The sequence below is a fragment of the Aegilops tauschii genome, chromosome 1, assembly GCF_002575655.3.
Source record: "Aegilops tauschii subsp. strangulata cultivar AL8/78 chromosome 1, Aet v6.0, whole genome shotgun sequence".
Lineage (NCBI taxonomy): Eukaryota > Viridiplantae > Streptophyta > Magnoliopsida > Poales > Poaceae > Aegilops > Aegilops tauschii.
Genome location: NC_053035.3, coordinates 91,110,778 through 91,135,045, shown reverse-complemented (window position 1 = coordinate 91,135,045; position 24,268 = coordinate 91,110,778). Strand labels below are relative to the sequence as shown.

Sequence of the window (24,268 nt, the reverse complement as noted above, 5' to 3'; positions counted from 1 at the left end):
TTTGGACTCCTTTACTATTTTGTAATTTTCATTCAAGCATCTGTGCTGCAATAGTGTATTGCTTTTGAGTGTCAAATATGGCATAAGTGACTACAACCATTACATTGGTAATCATAAGTTACTGCAACCATTATATTGCTGATCATAACTGACCACAACCATTACATTGATAACCATAAGTGACTACAACCTCACAAGCTGTTGTAGGCTTGTAGCAGACTAGTATCAACTATGACAAACAAGGCGGTTGAGGTCTTCCGTTTCTCGATCCACCATGGCAACGCCAGACTCCAGCCATGCCAGCACGCGTTCGTCGTGGAGCAGCTCCGGGGTGAAGAGGTTCTTCCAGCCGGCGCACCAAGCCGCGGCCTCCCCCGACGACGGCCTCGCGGACTGCAGCCAGTGGCGCAGCGCACTCTCCCATTTGCCGAAAAACTCCTGCTCTAGGATCGACACCACGTCCTCGGTGCGCACGAGAGGCGTCCACGACATCACCTCGCGGAACTTAGTGTCGCGCTGCTTTGGTGGTGTGATCTTGAGCTGTTGCAGCCATCGTGTGAGCTTAGGCAAGATGTGACGCCGGGAGAAGATCTCCCAATGCGTGGGGCCGAAGTAGTCTTTCCATGGGGAGATGATGTCGAGGCTGCCGCCGCTGATCTTGCTCTCCACGGTGCCGTAGAGGCTCTCCGGCAAGTGTCCGATCAAGGGGATCCACGGACGTAGCCAGTGGTCGCAGCCCGGGCTCCACAACGGCTCCCACTCTCGCGCTTTCACGGCGATCCTCGGCTTGAGGACCCGCTCGACGATGTGCTGCACGGCCCGAGAAGGCAGCGCGGCCCTCCACGCCCCCAGCGCACACTTCTTCCCCCGGAAAGCCTCCTCGGACTCCACGATCGCCGCCAGCGCCTCCGCCGTCTCCACGCTATCGTCGCCTTGGAGCTTCACGTCGCGCAGCAGCGCGAGGGTCCTCTCGTAGCACTCCCGTTCGAGGCGCAGGGCTCGTGAGACGGCCGCCGACTCGTGCCACTCGTCTTGGGCTGGCGGCGACGGCGCCGGCGCGCCCTGCAGGCCGTTCTTGTACGTCTTTTCGGAGTGGCCGATGCCGGCGGTTGAGCAATGCCTGATGGCTTTTATAGGGGCGATGATGCCCTGGCCGTGCGCGCCGAGGCCCGAGCCTTGCTTGTAGTTCCACAGCCGCATCATCTTGGCCACCGGTGCGGTGGTGCGCGCGAGGCTGCCCGGCATCTTGAACGGGTACGACGAGTCGTCGTCCTCGTCGAGCAGCGCTGCGGTGAAGCTGCGCTTCAGGAGCGCCATGCCGCCGACGTTGCCAGGCGAGGACCAAACAGGGAACGTCGCTGCTGCTTGGAACCGGCCGGCGTGCTGTTCCTTGTGCTGATCGATGCGTATGCTATGAGAGTCATTATATAACTACTAGGCAGGCTGTTACTAGAAGCTAACCAATCGACTCCGTTTTGGAGACGAGCCCTTGAACGCGTTTCCGTTTCCGACAAAGCATCTTATTTACTGAGATAACTACTTGTCTACTTTGCATAATACACCAACATTTCGGTACATACGCGGAGAGCATTTTTCATAGACGGTGGAACGGGGGCTCACAATTTTTCTTAAAAAAAAAAAAGCATAACCACCGGCCTCTGCATCAGGGCTATACATACAGCCATATATATTATTAATAATGCAAAATCCAGCAACCGAACCCCATAGAATCGGAAATAAAGCGGAAAACAAACCATGGGGCTGTATACCTCGCGATAGTAACTCCTCCAGATAACCACTAATCCCTATGATACAAGACACAACATATAAACAAAAAATACAGAACTCCTAGGCTATGCCTTCAAGAAGGAATCGCCCCACGTGCGCCGATGGTGGCGAGTCCATCACAAGGTTGAACTCCGGATTCTCATCCCCAAAGCCAAGCTTCAATCCACGACCTTCAGCGAGGACATGACACATGCACGCGGCGACATAGTCTGATAAGAGATCTTGTGTTTCCATCGAAGTGCATAAACTCGTCGCTGAAGCCGTCTGTACCATCCGCCTTTATCTGTCTACCGACACCTCGATAGCCGGATATCTCTGGAGGAGACAACAGAAGACAAAGACGTCCCATGCCGCTTGCCTCCCGCTACTGCCGCACCTCCTTCGATCGACAGCAACAGGCTAAACATGACACCTCCGCCAGAGCCACCGTGCATTACCTGCCGGTAGCAGGCATGACTTGACGTCTCCATATAAGACGTCGTGCGTATCATCCGCCGGTAGCACATCCACCAGTGGCTTCACCTCCCTTTGACAGGCTCTGCCCGACAACTCCAAAAGAGACACATGTGTCACCTGTCGAGCCGCATCGAACCCGATCTGTTGATGGAAGGGACGTCCCATACCGCCACCAGCCTCAAATGGCCGTCACCACCTCAAGATCCAGACTCCGAATCGCCCGCACGATCCCGGAAATGTGGTGGAGTCCAAGAAATATGGTGGAGTCCAGACAAGAAACCAGTTTCACATATAAAAGAACTCAACTTTGCACAACCGTTTAGCTTGAAAGCTAACCCTCATTTTAGACAACCAAATTTTGGACTCTTCAAATAGATCTCATGTGTGTGCGATTTAGATTTAGGGAGTTCTTTTTCCTTTTTTACGCGCGAGGGGGGGATTTTGGTTTGGGAACACGTCACTTACCCAAACATTATCCATACTTGTACTACTACATACCAACGATAAACAAAAAAGAACACGTCGAATACATCAGTTATGGATCCCAATGGAACAACACATAGCAATTAATTTGATGGGTTTTGATCGACGGAGTTTAACCATCTAGAACAACTAATGCCATCACCTTCGGACTATCCGGTTCCAACACGATCGTGATACCATTAGACAAAATTTACACCATAGTGTTCAATATCTTTTTCTTTTTAAAACGAGTCAAAAGACTTGCCATTTCATTGATTAAGAATAGAGTGAAAATTGCCGGGTTAATTCAAAGAAAACCGGGCTAAAACCAAGACAACCCAACCCTCATAAAATGGGGCATCACCAGCCAACCTGGCCACCAACATGGATCACGGAGCTACACAGAGAGTGAAATATTCTGGAGATCTTCTATTCCTTATCAGCAACTAACAAAAAACAAATTCTTTTATAGGGAAACATTCGTTGATCTGACTTATATCCATGTCGTAGTTTTTAGTGCGTTTATAAGGGTGAGAGCTGCCTTGATTTGATTGATGTGGCTACATAGAATTGACATGTTTTTTAACTCCAAAACTTCATCACTTATGCATGTTATCAAACGGTCCATGCACTGGCTCCATTCGTGATCTTCTTTATAACGATTGAAACATCAAGCATTGTTTTTGGTCGTGTGTATGGGTTTGGAGCGGATAGCCAGGGATATTTTTACCCCTTATGGGTGGTGGCATAGTGCACGGATAGGCCTTCCACACTACTTGCCTTCGCCTAGTTTCATTTTACTATGGCTTTGTTGTGGCCAGTGTTTTTCTTATTCTTTCTCATATGCGTTATTGGTGTTGCTTGTATGTTTCTTAATCATCCAGCAACCGGATGTATGCTCATGATGCGTTGTATATCCTTCATGCTACAGTTTCGTTAATTTATAAAGCACCTTGTATCAGAAAGTATTGTTAATCGTTCGCATCGAGACAGTCCTACAGCCTTGTATGGAGGTGAAGTGGCGTCATGATTCGGGACAGTCCAGAGACTTGGACTTTGTTAGATTTACTGTGAGATCTTCATGACTGTTTGTGGAGATGTTCTGTTTCTCGTCAAGAACTACAAAATTTCCTTTTGTAGGGATCCTTTCGTTGATCTGACTTGGTGTAACGATGTTACTAAGGAGAGGAAAAACCACAATCAAATAAGGATATTGTTCTAGTCTAATGACAATTATATTATTATTGACAGATAAATCACAAGTTAATGTATTCGAATATTTATACTCCGTTGTAACGCACGGGCATTGTTCTAGTCTAATGAAAAATCCATACTTCATTTCCTAATTACTCTATTTGACACCGAACCAATCACATTTTTCCCACATCATATTTGCTACGCGTCTGAGTAAACTCCAAAAACACAATTTTTTTTCTTCATTGTAAAACAAAAGCCAGCTAATAGGTAAATAATTTTCGTTTAATCGCCATGATATTAAGCTTAAGCTGCCTTTGGCGCCTTGACGGCCTCGAATCTTGGCTCCTTGGCCTCGAACTTCTGCTTGTTGTACACGTCCATATAATCCCCGAACACGTAGTCCGGGTACGCGGCGGCGGCGCCTTCGCCCACCGCCGGCGAGATGGCCACCTCGAACGCCGGGTTGTAGAAGGACGCGATGGAGCGGCGGTTGCCGTTGCGCATGGGCAGGACGCGGTGCCACGCGCTGCGGTAGCGGCCGTTGCTGAGCACCTCCACCTGGTCGCCGGTGTTGACGACGATGGCGTCGGCGAGCGGCTGCACGTCGAGCCACTCGCCGTCCTTGAGCACCTCAAGGCCGCCGACCTTGTCGTCTTGGAACAGCAGGATGACGCCGCCGGCGTCGGTGTGCGCGCGGAGCCCGGTGATGAGGTCCGGGCGCGGGCACGGCGGGTAGTGGCTGACCTTGGTGCCGAAGAACGGCGCGTGGAGGCCGTCGCCGGTGAAGGCGGCCTTCATGCGTCCCTTGTCCAGGCCGAGGTTCTCGTCCATGGCCTCCATGACGCGCTCCGCGAGCTTCTTGAGCTCGGCGCGGTACTCCCGCATGGTCTCCTTGAAGGCCGGCGGGTCGGAGGGCCACTGGTTGTCGTCGTGGAGGTAGAAGATGTCCTCCCAGTCCATGTCGTTCACGGGCGCCACCGCCTCGCCGCGCCGCTCCGCCTCCGCCAGCCTCTCCAACGTCTGCACGGGTTCGGACGACCGGAACGCCGCCTCCCGGAGGCGGTAGCTCTCGGAGCACACCTTCTTGACGCGGTCAAGGAGCTCCAGCGGGATGCCGTGGTTCACCAGCTGGAAGAAGCCCCAGTTCTCGCAGCCGTCGGCGATCTGGGCCATGGTCTCCGCCCTCTCGGCGCCGTGGAGCTTCGAGAAGTCGATCACCGGAACAACCATGGTGAATTGGTGACGATGAGCTTCTCAGAGTTTCAGACTCGGGTGTGGTGTTGTGTGCAGTCTTGTGGATGTAAGTGCAGGTGCTGGGATGAGGTGGAGAGATGTGGGTGGCCATGGTACTTATAGTGCACCAGGTGGGAGAATCTGGTCAACAAATATATTTTGAGACAAAAATCCGGTCAAGACGAGCGACTGGCAGATGTTCATGTGAAGCTTCTGCGTAGCAGCAACCGTTGGATGCTTGTGGCAAATTGGTACCGGCATCTCCATGTCAGTTCATATCCTTGTCAATGTGAGGAGCCTTGACTGAGGCAGAGGCAGGCATGACCTCTATCCCTCTGGGTTGTTCTTCACCACACATTCAGAATTCACATGTTTTTTGGTCATAAAAACTTGTGAATGTTCCAATATTTCGTGAAGAGATAAGTTGATCTGGAATTCAAAACATAAATATATCTAAACCTGTTCTAATAGAATGTAGGTGAGAAGTACTGAAAAAGGGAAACTGTTAGGCCAATAGTTATGTGGAAAATGATGTGTTGAACTTGACCTATAGGTGCAAATTTTCAACGACCATTAAAATTTAGAATACAACTGTTAGGCCCGCCACGCTAAATCAAGATTTTTCAGCCGATTTGACGGGTAACCGGTTGATCCCAAGTTTATCCAATCCAGTGATATTTTCTTTGGAGAACGAGGGAGCCTTATTGATTACATCATGATATGCTAACAACCGAGCAAAAGCAGCTCATGAACACACACTGAAGCTTCGAGCCATGTTGTGACCCCACCTTGTGTTGTGTCCGATGCCTACGATGATCTTGAGCACTGCGACCATACAAACATCCACTTCCACACAACTCAAGATGCTGATCATGATGGATACACATCGCCAGAGTATCTGCTCCTGAATCCTTCTGAAGACCATGCGATCCGTATGATTCAGAGCCATGGGGGCTCTTGTTCCACAAATCAATGCCGACTGTTTTTCCTCGTACGCCTTCCAAAGGGAACCCGGGCTCCATTACTTTCAGAACAGAACACCAGTTCGAAGTATGCAAACCAAACTCTAAAACTCTGTCCACAAATCAATGCCAGTCGCATGATTCAACTCGTTGTTTTCCTTCCTTGCTCCGGTGACCTAAGAGCATCTCCACTCGTTCGGCCCCCCAGCGCATAGGCCGACGTTCTTTCGGGCGCTCGCCGGCGATTTTTAGGCCCTGGGGCGATCTAGGTCTCAGCCACACCCCCAGGTGCCGCCCCCAAGGCGTCACAAATTCAAACTTGGTCCATTCCCGCTCCAAAAAAACGCCACAAGTTCGGCGATCAGCGCCACAGTTCGGCGATCCACAGTTCGGTGATCAAATGAAAAGTTCGGCGTGCAAAAAGAAAGGACGCGTAGGCAATGCATCAAACGGCGGTGTCGGCCTCCGACGTCGGAGGAGTCGGCGTGCGCGGGCTGGGCGGTGTAGGCGTGGCTTCTGTGCTGGGCGGCGGCGGTGCGACTTCTGTGCTGCTGGGCGTCGTGGAGGCATCATCGCTCGGGCTTGGCGGCAGCGTTGGCGTCGGCGCGGGAGTTGGCGGCGCCGTCGACGGCATCTGGTTTAGGATGAGGCCACGCTTCGCCAGGTACCACGCCTTGACCTGCTCGTCCATCGTCGCCATGTCCTCGCCCCCCATTAGAAAAGCCAGGTCGGTGTTCCTCTTCTTCGCGGCGACGTTGGTCCGGAGCAGGTCGAGCTTGACGACGCTGTTCGTCATCAACGCCGACCACCGCGCCTCGGTTTTCTCTTCCCGCAGGGCAGCCCGGGTCTGGGCGTCGGCGAGGCAATGCTCGATGGACTCTTGCACACGTGCCGTAGCCGACTCAGCGTGTTTCCCCTTCTTGGCCCCTTTGTTGCCTTCCGGGCGACCGTCGGCGTGTCCGGCTTGTACGTCTCCTTGGCCTTGGCAAGGGTGCGCCGGACATCCGCCCACTTCTCGCACTTCTCGATCCGCTTGAAGACATGGAGGTACTTGAAATCTTGGTCGCTGACGAACATCCGCACCAGCTGCGCCGAGGAACAACGGTCGGCGGGCGGGTGCGCACACGGCAAAAAGAAAAGGGAGAGACCGGCGTGCCATACGTGATCCTCGATGTTGGTGCCGCTCTCCGGGCGAGCCGTGATCTCCTCGATGATCCCATGCCATTTGTTCCACGCCGTTTGAATTAGCCCCCAATGGTTCGCCATTGCCTTCGTCCCGAGTTGCATGTAGACTCCTTTGAAGTAGGGGTCGACGAGCTTGCGCTCATCGAACTCGGCCTTGATGCGCTCCCAATATGTGTCAACGCTCTGGTTCGTGCCGGTGATCGGGTCGAGGCAGACGACTTTCCACGCTTCGGCGAGGCACTCGTCCTCCTTGGATGCCCACTTGATGCGTGGCTTGCCGGTCCTGGCCGCCCGCTTCTTCTTCTTCCCTTTCCTCGCCGGAGTAGGAGCCGGCTCCTCCTCCTCCTCTGGTCCTCCTCGCCGTAGTCGATCTCGCCGTCCATGTCACCGTTGAGGTCCATTGTGTCGTCTTGGGCAGTGAACCCGAGGGAGGCGGCGGCGGCGGCCAAGCCGGTCGTGATGATGTCGTCCATGTCGGCCTCCATCGCATCGGTGTCACCGAGATGCGACGAGGAGGCTTGTGAGAAGAGCAGCGCGCCACAGCGGAGAGGTGGCGTCGGGGAGGCTGCGTAGGTCGGTGGCGAGTAGGTGTACGGAGGGTACTGCACGTCGGCGAAGGCGGGCGAGGGCGTGCGCTGGGCCGGGTAACCATGTGGGAAGGTGATGTTGGGGTTGAACCCGCCGTGCGCGTCGCCGTCGATGTAGCCCGGCGACGGCGTGTAGCCCCAGGGTTGTGGCGACGACGAGAAGCCGGCCGGGGACCCGACGCTTTGCTGGCTCCAGGACGCGTACGGGCCGTGGCCGCCGGGCGGATTCATCATCCCCGCGTGAGCCACCTCATATTGTTCGGCCAAGCGCTCCGCCACCGCCGCAGCCGCGAGCGCGGCCCTATCCCGGGCCTTCTTGGCGTTTGCCCTGTTCCACCGGTCGGTGGTGATAGCCTCCCGGCGTTGAACTTCCGCCCTCCAGTCGGCCTTAAACATGCCCGGGGGCTTGGACGGCGGCGCCCTCTGCTTCGGCTGGGCGGCGGCGGTGGCAACCGTCGCGGCGCGGGGGGCCGCTGTCGGTGTCAAAACCGGCGGATCTCGGGTAGGGGGTCCCGAACTGTGCGTCTAAGGCGGATGGTAACAGGAGGCGGGGGACACAATGTTTATCCAGGATCGGGCCCTCTCGATGGAGGTAATACCCTACTTCCTGCTTGATTGATCTTGATGATATGAGTATTACAAGAGTTGATCTACCACGAGATCGTAGAGGCTAAACCCTAGAAGCTAGCCTATGATTATGATTGTTGTTGTCCTACGGACTAAACCCTCCGGTTTATATAGACACCGGAGGGGGCTAGGGTTACATAGAGTCGGTTACAAGGGAGGAGATCTACATATCCGAATTGCCAAGCTTGCCTTCCACGCAAAGGAGAGTCCCACTCGGACACGGGGCGAAGTCTTCAATCTTGTATCTTCATAGTCCAACAGTCCGGCCAAAGTATATAGTCCGGTTGTCCGAGGACCCCCTAATCCAGGACTCCCTCAGTAGCCCCTGAACCAGGCTTCAATGACGATGAGTCCGACGCGCAGATTGTCTTCGGCATTGCAAGGAGGGTTCCTCCTCCGAATACTCCATTGAAGATTATGAACACAAGGATCGTGTCCGGCTCTGCAAAACAAATTCCACATACCACCGTAGAGAGTACAATATCCCACAAATCTAATCTGCTGAAAAATTTCATAGCGTGACATCACGCCACGGCCCGGTCATTATTCGAACCGTTTTTCTCAACCAACTACTGCACATATTGCGAGGCGGTTTTCTTAGCACGTCTTGTCGAAGCAGAGATCGTGTCCCCTTATCACGGGATTCTCATCAATACGGGTGTGGGTAACCCAACCGCGCCATCAATCACGGCGCTTGGGGAATAAGCGAGTTTAACAGGCAAGTGGGGAGGCGCACAGTTTCTGCTACTGCCATGGTATCTTGAGTGCGTAATTATGTACGCGCGGCGCAAATTTCGCCGCTTGACTAGGACTATGACGGAGGCCGAATTGCTAGGCGAGCTCTGAACGTGCCGGGCGATCCTGTTGCAGGGTACCCCGGACTCGCTTGAAGGTGTCCGGGGGTTTTATCGCCGAATTGGCGGTTTGTCTTAGAAGGCTGCTTTGCACTTCTGCTGTGAGGGCCGCAGTGTGCTCCTCCGTACGGAGCGAGCGTTCTGTGTTTCCATTAACTGTTACAACCCCGCGAGGTCTTGGCATTTTGAGCTTGAGGTATGTATAATGCGGTACCACATTGAATCTGGCGAATGCAGTTCGTCCGAGCAGTGCGTGATAGCCACTGCGGAAGGGGACGATATCGAAGATTAACTCCTCGCTTCGGAAGTTGTCTGGAGATCCGAAGACCACTTCCAGTGTGATCGAGCCCGTGCAACAGGCCTCTACACCTGGTATGACACCTTTAAAGGTGGTTTTTGTGGGTTTGATCCTCGAGGGGTCGATGCCCATTTTGCGCACTGTATCTGATAAAGCAGGTTCAGGCTGCTGCCACCGTCCATAAGGACTCGAGTGAGGTGAAATCCGTCAATGATGGGGTCAAGAACCAACACGGCAGAACCGCCGTGACGGATACTGGTGGGGTGGTCCCTGCGATCGAAAGTGATCGGACAAGAAGACCATGGGTTGAACTTTGGGGCGACTGGCTCCATCGCATAAACGTCCCTTAGTGCACGCTTCCGTTCCTGCTTGGGAATATGGGTTGCGTATATCATGTTCACCGTTTTCACTTGGGGAGGAAATTTCTTCTGTCCTCCTGTGTTCGGCGGCCGGGGCTCCTCGTCGTCGTCGCTATGCAGCCCCTTTTCCTTGTTTTCGGCATTCAACTTGCCGGACTGTTTGAACACCCAACATTCTCTGTTGGTGTGGTTGGCTGGTTTATCGGGGGTACCGTGAATTTGACACGAGCGATCGAGTATGCGGTCCAAACTGGACGGGCCCGGATTGCTTCTTTTGAACGGCTTTTTCCGCTGACCGGATTTAGAGCCCTTGAATCCGGCATTGACTGTCGTGTCTTCGGCGTTGTTGCCGTTGTTGCGGCGCTTGTGTCTGTTGCGACGTGGCCTGCCGTTGCTGTCTTTGGCATCTGAATTGCCAGGATTTCTTGATGTGTTGTTGCTGCGAGCCAGCCAGCTGTCCTCGCCCTCACAAAAGCGGGTCATGAGTGTCGTGAGGGCTGCCATGGACTTCGGCTTCTCTTGGCCGAGGTGTCGGGCGAGCCACTCGTCGCGGATGTTATGCTTAAATGCCGCTAAGGCCTCGGTATCCGGACAGTCGACAATTTGGTTCTTTTTAGTTAGGAACCGAGTCCAGAATTTCCTGTCTGATTCCCCTGGCTGTTGGGTTATGTGACTCAAGTCATCAACATCCGGTGGTCGCACATAAGTGCCCTGGAAGTTGTCAAGGAATGCGTCTTCCAAATTCTCCCAACTGCCAATGGAGTTTGCCGGCAGGCTATTCAGCCAATGCCGAGCCAGCCCTTTGGGTTTTAGTGGGAGGTACTTGATGGCATGTAGATCGTCACCATGGGCCATGTGGATGTGGAGGAGGAAATCTTCAATCCATACCGCGGGGTCTGTTGTACCATCATATGATTCAATGTTCATGGGTTTAAAACCTTCTGGGAATTGGTGATCCATTACTTCGTCCGTGAAGCATAGGGGGTGTGAGGCGCCTCTGTGCCGGGCTATGTCACGACACTGTTCATACGAGTCTTGTCTGCTGTATTCGGCCCGGCTGGATTTGCTTTTAGTATATCCGGCGTGACGGTCGTCGTCACGCGTTGGGGCGCGCCCCCGTGATCCGTAGATCGATCTTGTATGTCCTGCTTTGTTTTCCAATACGTCTCGCAGGTCATGCGTGTTGCCACGTGCCTTGGTGTTTTTGTTTGACTGGCGGCGGGGTGCGGGCTGGGCTTCGGGCTGATATGCCGCTTTGTCTCGGCCACGAGGTGGCCGGTCAGCCGCATCATACGCTGGAGGTGTAGGCTTTAATGCCTCCTCCTCGAGTTGGGGTAGCAACCTGCGCTTTGGGTAACTTTTGGTTGGGCGCTCGAGTTCGTATTCCTCGGCCGCCAGGACCTCGATCCATCTATCCGCTAGCAGATCTTGGTCAGCTTGAAGCTGTTGTTGCTTTTTCTTCAGGCTTTTTGCGATAAATTCTTCATCGCCGAGGCTCACCTCGTCTTGGGAGATGGGCATGTAATTGCCATCCTCTGATTCTCCGTCTGCTGCCTGTTCCTTAGGGCTAGCTTGCCCATCCTCCCGCTCAAAACCCGGCTGGAGGGGATTGTCTTCGTCTTCGGCACTATCCGCAACGTTATTGTCTCTTGTGCCGGTATCGCTGCTTTTGCTATGGCGGGGCTTAGAGCGGCGCCAATGACACTGGTGCTTAGATTGCTTCTCGGGGGGATTATCCTCCGTTGCCTTATTGCCATCGCTTTCTTTGGGGGTGTCCACCATGTATATATCATATGATGAGGTGGCAATCCAGCGCCCTGTGGGCGGTGGTTCCTGTTCTTCTCCTGCATCGTTGTCCATACCGTCGATGTCTTCGGAGCTGAAATCGAGCATGTCGGTTAAGTCATCGACAGTGGCTATTAAGTGGGTGGTGGGTGGGGAACGAATTTCTTCGTCGTCCGCTTCCCACTCAAGCCGGACATAGTTCGGCCAAGGGTCTCCTGACAAGGAGAGAGACCTCAATGAATTTAGCACTTCGCCCAAAGGCGAGTGCTGAAAGATATCCGCAGAGGTAATCTCCATGATCGGCGCCCAATCAGATTCGATAGGCACGAACGCGGGCGGTTCGGAGCCCGTGGCCCGGGACGAATCCAAGGGTCCGGCAACACAGGTCTCATAGGAGGTGAAGTTAGTATTCAGCTCTATCGCCGCTGAGTGTGTGGCCTCCGTGGCGGGGTCTATCCACCCGTCCTTGGACGGCACGATCTGCTCCAGATTGAGGGCCGGAGTAGCCACAGGTGTGATCTCCCGAACACCGTTCGACGGCAGAGCTAGGTCATGCTCGTCGTGACTGTGCGGCGCACCTGACATGGGCCCGAATCCGTCGAAGATCAAGTCTCCGCGGATGTCGGCAGTATAGTTCAAGCTTCCAAACCTGACCTGATGGCCAGGGGCGTAGCTCTCGATCTGCTCCAGGTGGCCAAGCGAGTTGGCCCGCAGTACGAAGCCGCTGAATACGAAGATCTGTCCGGCGAGAAAAACCTCACCCTGGATCGCATCGTTGCCGATGATCGAAGGAGCCATCAAGCCTTTATCTTGATGGCACAGTGGAACTCTCAATGAAAGCACCAATGTCGGTGTCAAAACTGGCGGATCTCGGGTAGGGGGTCCCGAACTGTGCGTCTAAGGCGGATGGTAACAGGAGGTGGGGGACACAATGTTTACCCAGGTTCGGGCCCTCTCGATGGAGGTAATACCCTACTTCCTGCTTGATTGATCTTGATGATATGAGTATTACAAGAGTTGATCTACCACGAGATCATAGAGGCTAAACCCTACAAGCTAGCCTATGATTATGATTGTTGTTGTCCTACGGACTAAACCCTCCGGTTTATATAGACACCGGAGGGGGCTAGGGTTGCACAGAGTCGGTTACAAGGGAGGAGATCTACATATCCGAATTGCCAAGCTTGCCTTCCATGCAAAGGAGAGTCCCACCCGGACACGGGGCGAAGTCTTCAATCTTGTATCTTCATAGTCCAACAGTCCGGCCAAAGTATATAGTCCGGCTGTCCGAGGACCCCCTAATCCAGGACTCCCTCAGCCGCGTACTTCTTCGGCGGCATGGCGGCAGGCTGGGAGGGGAGGAGGAGGAGATTGGCGGGAGGAATGGAGTATGAGAGGGAAGCCGAGGGGGGAAAGCGGGAGGAAACGGCGGGAAAAGGGCCTCCTCTCACCGAAAGAGCGGCCCCATGCCCCTTTTTGATTCTGCCGGCGCCCCCAGGCGACCCCTGGGCGCTTGTGTTCGGCTCGGGTTCGCCGGCTGTTATTTCGGCCCAATCCGGCGCTAAATGAGATCCTAGGGGCGCAACTGGGCCAATTTTCAGCCGCCGGCGCTAAAAACGCCTTGGAGGGCCTGTTGGGGGCGCGGCTGGAGATGCTCTAAGAGACAGGCGGCGGCCGATCTACCTCGACTCCAACTACAATTTTCACTTCTCTGGGCAATGATTTGATATGGATGTGTTGGGTTACCTGCGTCGTCTTTTGTCCCTTTGCATACTTGTTCCAATTAGGCCTGGTTGAGTATATACAGAGAAAAATCATCATCTGCATGTTGATTGGTTGCCTACAACCCCTCTCCCTGCATCGTCGCAATGCCTCTACGCACTGTGTTTGGTTGTTCGCATTGACAGTGCTCATACTAGTGCACGTTGTTTGATTGCATACACTGGACATGAGTAAGAGTTAACAAGTACACATAACACACAGTGTCACACTAGTGCCTCGGCGACAGCGGTGGGCGGCGGTCGCGACGCTACGTCCGATACAATGAGCATGGAGTCGCAGGCGAGCGATCCCATCGGCGGATGGTGAACTATTTGCTAGCACCGTCGCCGCAGAGAAAGTCCATGTGGAGTAATAAATAGGAGGCGTTGAGGCAGAGAGTGATGAAGAAAAAATGCAGTGTGCACGCCATGGGGGCGTCAGTGTAGTAGGATGCGAAGCAGGAGGCTGAAAAGAACGACGATGGCGACGACGCCAGTGTAGTAGGACACAAGCGAGGAGGCCGGGAGAAACGACGCCGGCAATGGCTTCAGTGTACCAGGACATTGGAGAGGAGACCCAGTGGAACGACGACCACACGAGTGTAGTAGGACATGGGAGAGGAGGTAGAGGAACGACGTCGGCGGTGGCACTAGTGCAAAACACACGCGGGAGAGAGGGCCGAGAGGAGCGACACCGGTGTAGCAGGAAACGAGAGAGGAGACCGAGATTAAGGAGTGTCATTAACACATACACATATGTGTATATACTTTTCACAAGAAAGAAGTTAGATCTAATGGTTTACGATTGTCAGAACGGAAAATATGCAACACAAAAGTCATGTGAAACTGTAAGATGAAGCTACTGGTAAAATTAAATTTCAAACGGTTAACCGTGCGCGACGAATTTGACAAAATTCGCCCAAAATGGCTCTAAAAATGAGCACAAAGCTAAACATTTACAGTTGACGAAACTACGAACCCATCATAAAAATGGAACCATAACATCGATGTGCATCTTTTTCATCTAGAGCTTATCTCGATTCAAAGCACCATTGTGTAGATTAGAAGAAGAAAGAGATTACACTAAACACATACAAACTCACCTACATGGTGCATGCAGCGAGCACTAGACTGTACCAGAGCCACCCACGTGCCCTCTGTTGCAACGCTGGAGCTGGCTCGCTGAAAACGGCCAAATCAAGCGTTCCCTGCGATGCAGGCCCAGAGATGCTTTAAATTTCGTGCGGAGCAACTTTTTGATGCGGCCCAACCAACTAAACAGGTTGATTTCTTCCCGCACGGGTGAGGGTAATGCGAGCAACCAAACACCTCATATGCGGATCATGACCGCCCGCTTCTTCTGGTCTAAATCGATGGCTTCTCGGACGCTACAGCTACGAGCTCTTGAGTTTCAATAAGGGTGTGTTTGGTTGCCGTAGGAACCGGGCCTGGCTAGTTCAGCCTGACTCAACCGAGTCTGGTTGAAGAAAAACAGGCAAAAAGTCGGCATCTGCACATTATTTGGTTGCCCGCATTTAGGCCTCTTGCATTAGGGGAGCAATTTTGGCATGTCGTTTGGTTGCCTGCATTGGCTTGGCTCACGCAACTACACCGTGTTTGGTTGTCTGCACGGGATATGATTAAGATTAACAACTATCCATAACAGACACAGTGCCATGGCGGCTGCGGTAACGATGGCGAGTACACAAGCATTAGTTCGCTACGCTGCCGTCGGACTCGGCGTCGAGGCCACCGTCTACGGTCGCGGGTCGACGAGCAAGCATCCCTCCGCTATGGTGAGCAGTATCACCGTCGTTGGCATCAGCGTCCCCGAACCGCCCACTTCGCTCCCCCCAAATCGCCTCCTTCCTTGTCGATCCAGCCGTGGTCACACTACTGCAGGATAGTGCTAACGCGACACTATGATCAGAGACCCTTTGACGAAACTATGTGCGATGCGATAATCGCAAACGGTGGTGTAAAAAACCGTCAAAAGGTGCAAAACGTTTGCGATGGCAGGGCCATCAAACAGAGTTCAGATTTTAGTTGCGTGTGCGATGCAGGGCACACGGTTAATCCATTCAAACTGTTTGCGATGAGGCAGGACAAAAAAAAACGGGCATCCATATCAATGTGCGCGCGATGCAGGACACACGGTTAATCCATTCGAACTGTTTGCGATGAGGTAGAACAACAGAAACAGGCAGCCATATCAATGTGTGCGATATACGACATACGGTTCACTCGGACGAACTGTTTTCAATTAGGGAACACGACAGAAACGGTTCAACTTAACAAGATGTGTGTGATACGCGGCATACAGTTCACATGGATAAACTGTTTGCGATGAGCCAAAAGAACACAAACAAATCGTGTAAACAAGATATGTGTGATACGTGGCAACAGCCGGCTCGAATGAACTGTTTGCGATGAGAAATTACAACACGGACAGTCAATACAGTTACTTCGTGTGCGATTCTGTGTGTACAAAAAACTTTGAAAAATGCAAACTAGTTGCTTGCGGTGGCTAGGAGTATCGCACACGATGCGTCTGCGAGTACTCGTGTGTGATAATTAGTATGTTACACATACGTTTCCTTATGTTAACTTGTGTGTGAATTTGTAATATGGACAGTCAATATGCAAATGCCTTCTGGACATCGGGCACACGCTTAAACTGAATGAACTGTGTACGATACTAATATTTTCCATGAAAATTTATGAACTTGGGTAACAGCATTTGAGTAACATATATATAGTGGTTACACTGTTCGACAAAAGCAGGATCTTCGTAACATGGTTTTGACAACCATATGGTCCATATCTACATACTTAACATAGTAACAACTATCACATTTTAAGAGGCTAAAGGCCAACAACCATATGGTCCATATCTACATACTTAACATATATAGTAACAACTAGCACATTTTAAGAGGCTGAGGGCCAAGTACCACCACTACAGGAATCAGCTACTTTGCCGTCTGCCACGGCAGACGGCAAAGGCAAGGATGGTGGACGGCAAAGGCCTTTGCCATCTGCCGCGGACGGCAAAAGGCTCCGGCAATGTAGGCTACGGTAAAGAGCTTCTTTGCCGTCTTCTTTCTGAAGCGAACGGCAAAGGGGCCTTTGCCATCAGTGGCGGACGGCAAAGAAAGCCGACGGCAATAAATTCGCTGTTAGTCCGTTAGGCGTCTAACGGCAGCCTTTGCCGTCCGCCGCTGACGGCAAAGAGCATCAAGCCTTTGCGGTCTGCCACTGTAGGCAAACTGACCAAATGGGTCAGCAGCCAGGAAGCACAGATGGTTGCCACGTGGCTTCTTTGCCGTCCGCGGCGGACGGCAAGGAGCCCGTTGCCGTCGGTGGCAGACGGCAAAGAGCCTGCATTGCCTCTTTTTTTTCTGTTTTTTCTTATACCCAACCATTTTCACAACAAATAGATGATACATATATATTTTTCACATGGCAAGTCCACAGCAAACATATGAGATATCCAACACATATAATTTCATCATACATGCATAGTTCCATCAACCATACATAGCAAGTTCCACATACATGCATCCAACCGTACATATTACAATAGTGTCATCCTACCATACATGCATAGTTCATCGATACAAAAGAAACATAGTTCATCCAAACAAGCACTCCATCTATAAAAGCACAAATGGAAAAGAAGCACTCCATCCATGCAAGCTTCCGTGAATTAAATCAAATCTGCAAAATGATAAACAAGATGTTAGAAAAAGAAGAAGAAAAAGAAGAAGAAGAAGACTATAAGAAGTAAGCATACTTAAGTAAAATGGAGCTAACCTAGAAGAAAATGAAGAAGAAGAAGAAGAAGACTAGAAGAATACTAGAACAAGAAGAAGAAGAAGACTATAATTAAGCTTATTATGTAAACTTGGTCATTTTGTGCTAACATAAGTAATTTTGGAGTTAACCTATAGGAAACTAAGCATATTAGAGATAACTTAGCATATTAGAGCCAACTTAGGTAAAATGGAGCCAACCTAGCTAATTATGCCATCTTTGAGTGAACTAAGCACATTAGAGCTAACTTATAGCTAACTTATGTCATTTTGGAGAAGAAGAAGAAGAAGAAGAAGACTATAATTAAGCTTATTATGTAAACTTGGTCATTTTGTGCTAACATAAGTAATTTTGGAGCTAACCTATAGGAAACTAAGCATAGTAGAGATAACTTAGCATATTAGAGCCAACTTACGTAAAATGGAGCCAACCTAGCTAATTATGCCATCTTTGAGTGAACTAAGCATATTAGAGCTAACTTATGTCATTTTGGAGAAGAAGAAGAAGAAGAAAATGAAGAAGAAGAAGAATATATGACATTTATGAGCTAATTTAGGTGAAATTGATTGTTTGTGAGCTAACCTAGGTGAAATGGATCGTTTATGAGCTAATCTAGGTAAAATTGGTCATTTTAGAGCTAACTTGGGTAAAATGCATCATTTTGGAGCTAACCTAGGTAAGATGGGTTATTTTGGAGCTAACCTCTCTAAAATGGGTCATTTTAGAGCTAACATAGGTAAACTGGATCATTTTGGAGCTAGTCTAGGTAAAATGGGTCATTTTAGAGCTAACTTGGGTAAAATTGATCATTTATGAGCTAACTAAGGTAAAATGGGTCATTTTAGAGCTAACTTGGGTAAAATGGATTGTTTATGAGCTAACTAAGCTAATTATGCTAAGTCTAGGTTATTGTGGTAAGCATATTGGAGGAAATAAGGCTAAGTCTAGGTCTTTATGCATTTGTTAAGCAAAACACTAGAGAAACTTACCATGATCCTGGAGGTGTAGGAGCGGGCTGGCTCGTGCCGGTAACTGGAGAAGGATCGTGCGATGCTTGTCTAGAGTTACTGTAACGCCCACGATGCGGCTATATCTCCCACGTGTCGAGGCACGACTTAGAGGCATAACCGCATTGCGGTTTTGTCGCAAGAAGGGTCATCTTCACACAATCCCATGTAATGAACAATAATGGGATAAAGAGTTGGCTTACAATCTCCACTTCACACAATAAATAAATATAATTCATACATCATCCAAAATACACACATAGACCGACTACGGTCAAGACCCAAATGAAAATAAGATAACCCCAAATGCTAGATCCCCGATCGTCCCAACTGGGCTCCACTACTGATCATCAGGAAAAGACACATAGTAACGACCACGTTCCTCATCGAAGTCCCACTTGAGGTCGATCCCATCATCTGCACTGGCATCGTCGGCACCTGCAACTGTTTTGGTAGAATCTGTGAGTCACGAGGACTCAGCAATCTCACACCCGCGAGATCAAGACTATGTAAGCTTATAGGAAAGGATGGTGTAATGAGGTGGAGCTGCAGCAGGCACTAAGCATATATGGTGGCTAACATACGCAAAAGAGAGCGAGAAGAGAAGCAACGGAACGGTCGTCATCTAGTAATGACCAAGAAGTGATCCTGAACTCCTACTTACGTCATTCATAACTCAACCGTGTTCACTTCCCGGACTCCGCCGAGAAGAGACCATCACGGCTACACACACGGTTGATGTATTTTAATTGGGTCAAGTGACAAGTTCTCTACAACCGGACATTAACAAATTCCCATCTGCCTCATAACCGCGGGCACGGCTTTCGAAAGATAATACCCTGCAGGGGTGTCCCAACTTAGCCCATCATAAGCTCTCACGGTCAAGAAGGATAAACCTTCTCCCAGGAAGACCCGATCAGTCTCGGAATCCCGGTTTACAAGACATTTCGACAATGGTAAAACAAGACCAGCAAAGCCACCCGAATGTGCCGACAAATCCCGATAGGAGCTGCACATATCTCGTTCTCAGGGCACAACGGATGGGCAAGACGTCGGGTTGGCATAGACCCTGATTGCCCAGGAGGCGCCGGACATCGCCCAGTTTGGGCCAGCACTCGAAGGAGCACTGGTCCGGGGGTTTAAAATAAAGATGACTCTCGGGCTCGCGAAAACCCGGGGGAAAAGGCTTAGGTGGCAAATGGTAAAACCAAGGTTGGGCCTTGCTGGAGGAGTTTTATTCAAGGCGAACTGTCAAGGGGGTCCCATAAATCACCCAACCGCGTAAGGAACGCAAAACTCAAGGAACATAATACCGGTATGACAGGAACTAGGGCGACAAGAGTGGAACAAAACACCAGGCATAAGGCCGAGCCTTCCACCCCTTTACCAAATATATAGATGCGTTAATATAATAAGAGATATTGTGATATCCCAACATATCCATGTTCCAACATGGAATAAACTTCAACTTCACCTGCAACTAGCAACGGTTTGCTAGGAAAGGATGGTTAGAGGCTGACATGGCAATATGGGAGGCATGATATAGCAAGTGGTAGGTAGCACAGCATGTCAATAGAGCGAACAACTAGCAAAGCAAAGATAGAAGTGATTTCGAGGGTATGGTCATCTTGCCTGCAAGGTTCTCAGAGTTGTCGAAAGCTTGATCCTCGTAAGCGTACTCAACAGGTTCCTCGTTCACTAACTCGTCTCCCGGCTCTACCCAAACAAGAACACAAGCAAACGGAACCACAATCAACCACGAGAAATGCACAAGCAACATGATGCAATATATGAATGATATGCAAGATATGATATGCGATGTATATGCGTGCTCCGGAAGGAAAATGATGAACAAGGCAGTAACTTGGCAAATCAAGCATGCCACTGGAAAGATGAGATGATTTCGGTTGAAATCGATATAAAGATCACCGGAAACGGATGCACGGTTTGCAAACGGCAAGCAAAACAAGAATGACACGAATCTGCGATTAACAGCATGATAGCACTTAGAATGCAACAAGTAACAATGCTACAGCACTCCAACATAGCAACAAAGAATATGGCAGTAATCTACAGGAGATGATTGACAAAAGATGAACACTGAGCTACGGCTAGATCACAACATAACAGGCTCAAACAAGCATGGCAAAAGTGCAAAAGATAACAGGTTCACAGACTTGGTGAAATTACTGGACATGGCAGAAAACTGCATCTCGTAGCAATGTTCAGAGCACAAAATCAATATGCTACAAGAACTTAACATAGCAAAATAAGGCATAGAAGTATTCTAATAAATGCATATGACAAAAGTCCCTTACTGACCATAAGCCAAAAAGGACCAGAAGATATGATGGCAACCATGCAAACATAGCAAGTTTCGTTAACAGGTTTCAGACTTAGCAGAAAACAGAGCATGGCAGAAACAATAATATGAAGGCATCTTGGTGAGCTTGATGCACTCACCACAAGGCAATTCATGACAAAACAAGCATACCTACAGCAAGATGGCATGTTTATGAAGCTATCCATGGCAAGAGAAAGTACATAGCATGAATGGATCAACTACAACAAGCTTGGCAAAATTGAATAACACGTAAACAATCTGCCAGAAATATTTTATAGCAAAAGTAGAGCAAGATTGAGTCATGCTATGGCACACCATAATTGCAAATAAGGACAGGAATGGATCAATTACAATAATATCTAACAAACATCCTTACTGAACATCTCCAAAATATGCATGGATCTCTCTGTAGCATCAAGTTTACAGGGCAACAAAATAACAGCAGACAAAGACTTAGAGAAATCACCAAGTCTCTGAAATCAGAAACATTACGGAGCCTAGTTTGCATGCTTGTGCTAGTCACCACAGAGATCACAAAAATACATGGCATACACCACTGTAAAGCTGGCATGGCATACAACAAAACACATGTAGAGCTCATGCCCATAAGATGCGCAGATTAAATGATACAAAAATAACAAATCTCCAAGTTCTGCTAAGTAACAGCAGATAACAGCAACTAGCACTCTTGCACCAGAGATTTGGGCATCAAGATGAACTCTAATGAACATGGTGCAATGGCACAAAATGTAGAGCATCACGAGACGAACATTTCGATATATTAAACACACGAAACAGAGCTATATGTAGAGAGTTATGTCAAGATGAACTGGACAAGATATTGTACAATAAAAGACTTAGAAGTTTCGGGGGGGAGAGAAAAAGTCAACCCACTGGTTTGGATCGAGATCTGACGCCCGAGCTCGAGCTCGAGGCTGCCGGAGTGGAGGAAGCCGCGGCGGCCGGAGGAGAAGAAGGAGAAGGCACGGGGCACGGCGCCGGCGGGCGGAGGCGACGGCGTGGCACAGGCGAGGCGGCGGCGTCGAACGGGCGGCGGGGCAGCGCGCGGAGGCGGCGGCTCGCGGGCAGCGGGGCCGGCGATGGCGGCGCCGGCGGGCGACGGCGCGGAGGCGGCGGAGCTCGGGCCTCGGCGGTGCAGGGCGCGGGACGCGCGGGCGAGGAGAGGCCGGGCCGCGGGGGCCTGCTGCGGGCCTCGCGGGCTCGGCGGCGGCCGACGTACGGCCCGCCACGTGGCAGCTCCGGAGTGGCTGGGTGCGGCGGCGCCGATGTGTCCGGCCCCGGGCGGACACGTCCGGCGGCGCGGAGGAGCGAGACTAGGGTTTGGACTGCGAATGTTTTCGGGAGGGGATGCATATATATAGCTAGAGGGAGCTAGGAGAGTCCAAATGAGGTGCGGTTTTCGCCCACACGATTATGATCGAACGACCTACAGCATGGAAGAGAGTTTGGTGGGTTTTGGGCTGGTTATGAGGGGGGTTTTCTGCAACACACAAAAGGACTATGCGCATGCCCGGTTAACCGTTGGAGTACCAAACGACCTCCAAATGGAACGAAACTTGACCGGTGGTCTACCGGTGGTATACCAAGGCCACTTGACAAGCCTCGGTCCATTCCGGGAACGTTCAACACCCGCTCACGAAAAGAAACAAGAGGGGTGCACTGGAGGAGGTGGGAGCGCCGGATTGCAAAACGGACAACGGGGAAAATGCTCGGATGCATGAGATGAACACGTATGCAAATGCAATGCACATGATGACATGATAAGGGATGCATGTGTCGGGTGGTAGGTGCGACATATGCCGACGGGTGCCTTTTCATGGTGGGATCCAGTAAGACGTCGCCGGTGCCTGGAAACGGGATAAGGCGAAGACATGCACGCCGGCGAATCTTACCCAGGTTCGGGGCTCTCCGTCGAGATAACACCCCTAGTCCTGCTCGGCGGGGTCTCCGCATGATCACTTGATCAGAAAGTGTAGCTACGAATGCTCCTAGAGCTGTCGGGTTCAAGGGAGAGGAAGAGCAAGGCTAGCTCTCACTTCCCTCTCTATATGGTGTGTGTAACTCTAAGAAGCCAACCCTTTGCATGGGTGCCCCAGGGGGTTTATATAGGCCTACCCCCCGGGGGTACAATTGTAATCCGGCTGGGCGCGGGTCCCAATCGTCAGTGTCTGCGCTCGCCGGCTTCTCCGCCGGCCGTTGGGGCCCGCCGACTGGTGGGTCCCGCCGGCTGCCGGCCTCTTGGTCGACAGGCCGGCCCCACTGCCTAGGGGTCTTGTCGGTGGCTGCTTACTGTAGCCTCATCCCTGATGACGAGGGCTTCGTCGAGGTAAGCGTGGCTACAGTGTGCCGCCTCGAGGGCTCTCACTGTAGCCTTACCTCGTCTTGTCTCCTTAATGTGGCACATGCTTCGAGGGAGGGGGGTAGCCGGCTTCTGGGGGCCGGCTACGCCCTTGGCCGACTGGGGGAGGCCGGGCCGCCTTCGCGCCTCTCTCTGGCTACAGGGGCCCGCCGCCCGTGGGCTGTACTGACGTCTGTCGCGGATGACGTTGAGGCCAGCATGGCTATAGTGCCGAGTCGGACGGGAGATGGCTGACCCGTACGGCGTCCTATGGCCATGCCTGCCTCGGGCTTCGGGGGTAGTGGGCCGCACTGTGGCCACACCCCGTCTTGTCACCGTTATGTGGGTGTAGTTTTGGTGGGTGCGGTCTTGGCCGGCTTTGTGGAGTCGGTGTGCTTCATGGCTGGCTCTTAGAAGTCGGTCCTCTTGGCGCCGGCTTCCTGGAGTCGGCCATCTCGCAACCATCTTGGGGGAGGTCGCCGGGGCCGGGTCGCCTTTGGAGAGCCGGCCCCTGCGGTAGTCGGCCAGGGGAAGTCGGCCCAATGCTTCGAACGCTTGAAGGCTCAATCGGCCTGATAATTTTTGAAGAACCATGGGTAGTCGGTTAGGCTACCCGTGGCTATTTACTCCGACAGTAGTCCCCGAAGCTGATTGGGCTTCGAGGTTGGGTGGGAGTCGAGAAGCTCGATCAGCTTCCTATCTTGACGAGCCGGCAGCTGGGAGCCGACTTTGGTAGGGGGCGCCGTCTCGGCGAAATTTTTTTGAGAGTCAGTGTGCGGGAGCTGGCCAGCGCGCGCACCGGGCCGCGGGCCGGCCACTTGCCGCCTGCGAACCACGTGGCAAAAAGCCTGCCAGCCCACGCGCGTGACGGGACATCACCGCAGGTCGGGGGCCCGCCACGCCCACGCCTGGGCCTAGGCGTGGATTCTCTGCGGCCCAAAGCCGCCTGCACGTCTTCCTGCGGCGGTTTCGGCACGCTTTTACGGCGTAATAATCGCGAGGCGTGGGGGGAGTGGGTGCGGTTAATCCCACGTCCCACCCCACGCCCTGCCTCCCCGGCTTCACCTTGCGAAGCTATAAGTAGGGGGAGGGGGAGAGCGGCAGGCTCTCGCACGCTCCTCCTCTTTCCACCATCTTCTTCCTCCTGCCCTTTCTTGCAACAGCGCCTCGCCGCCGCGCTGTTCCACCA

At 51.8% G+C, this 24,268-nt stretch overlaps 2 protein-coding genes across 2 annotated transcripts; both read right to left on the bottom strand.

Moving 5' to 3' along the window:
* Positions 1-225: 225 nt before the first annotated feature.
* On the bottom strand, positions 226-1,630 carry LOC109772807 (septin and tuftelin-interacting protein 1 homolog 1-like). Its single transcript, XM_020331500.2, has one exon. It carries the CDS (start codon positions 1,315-1,317, stop codon positions 226-228), a length of 1,092 nt encoding a protein of 363 aa, XP_020187089.1. The 5' UTR covers positions 1,318-1,630.
* A 2,289-nt stretch (positions 1,631-3,919) lies between these two features.
* LOC109772806 (1-aminocyclopropane-1-carboxylate oxidase) lies at positions 3,920-5,244 on the bottom strand. The gene has a single exon (XM_020331499.4). The coding sequence runs from the start codon at positions 5,131-5,133 to the stop codon at positions 4,207-4,209; it is 927 nt and encodes a 308-aa protein (XP_020187088.1). The 5' UTR covers positions 5,134-5,244; the 3' UTR covers positions 3,920-4,206.
* Positions 5,245-24,268: the final 19,024 nt, after the last annotated feature.

Bases quoted from the DNA above. Each gene is read 5' to 3' on its own strand.
- LOC109772806 (XM_020331499.4), bottom strand. From the start codon at position 5,133: ATGGTTGTTCCGGTGATCGACTTCTCGAAGCTCCACGGCGCCGAGAGG.
- LOC109772807 (XM_020331500.2), bottom strand. From the start codon at position 1,317: ATGGCGCTCCTGAAGCGCAGCTTCACCGCAGCGCTGCTCGACGAGGAC.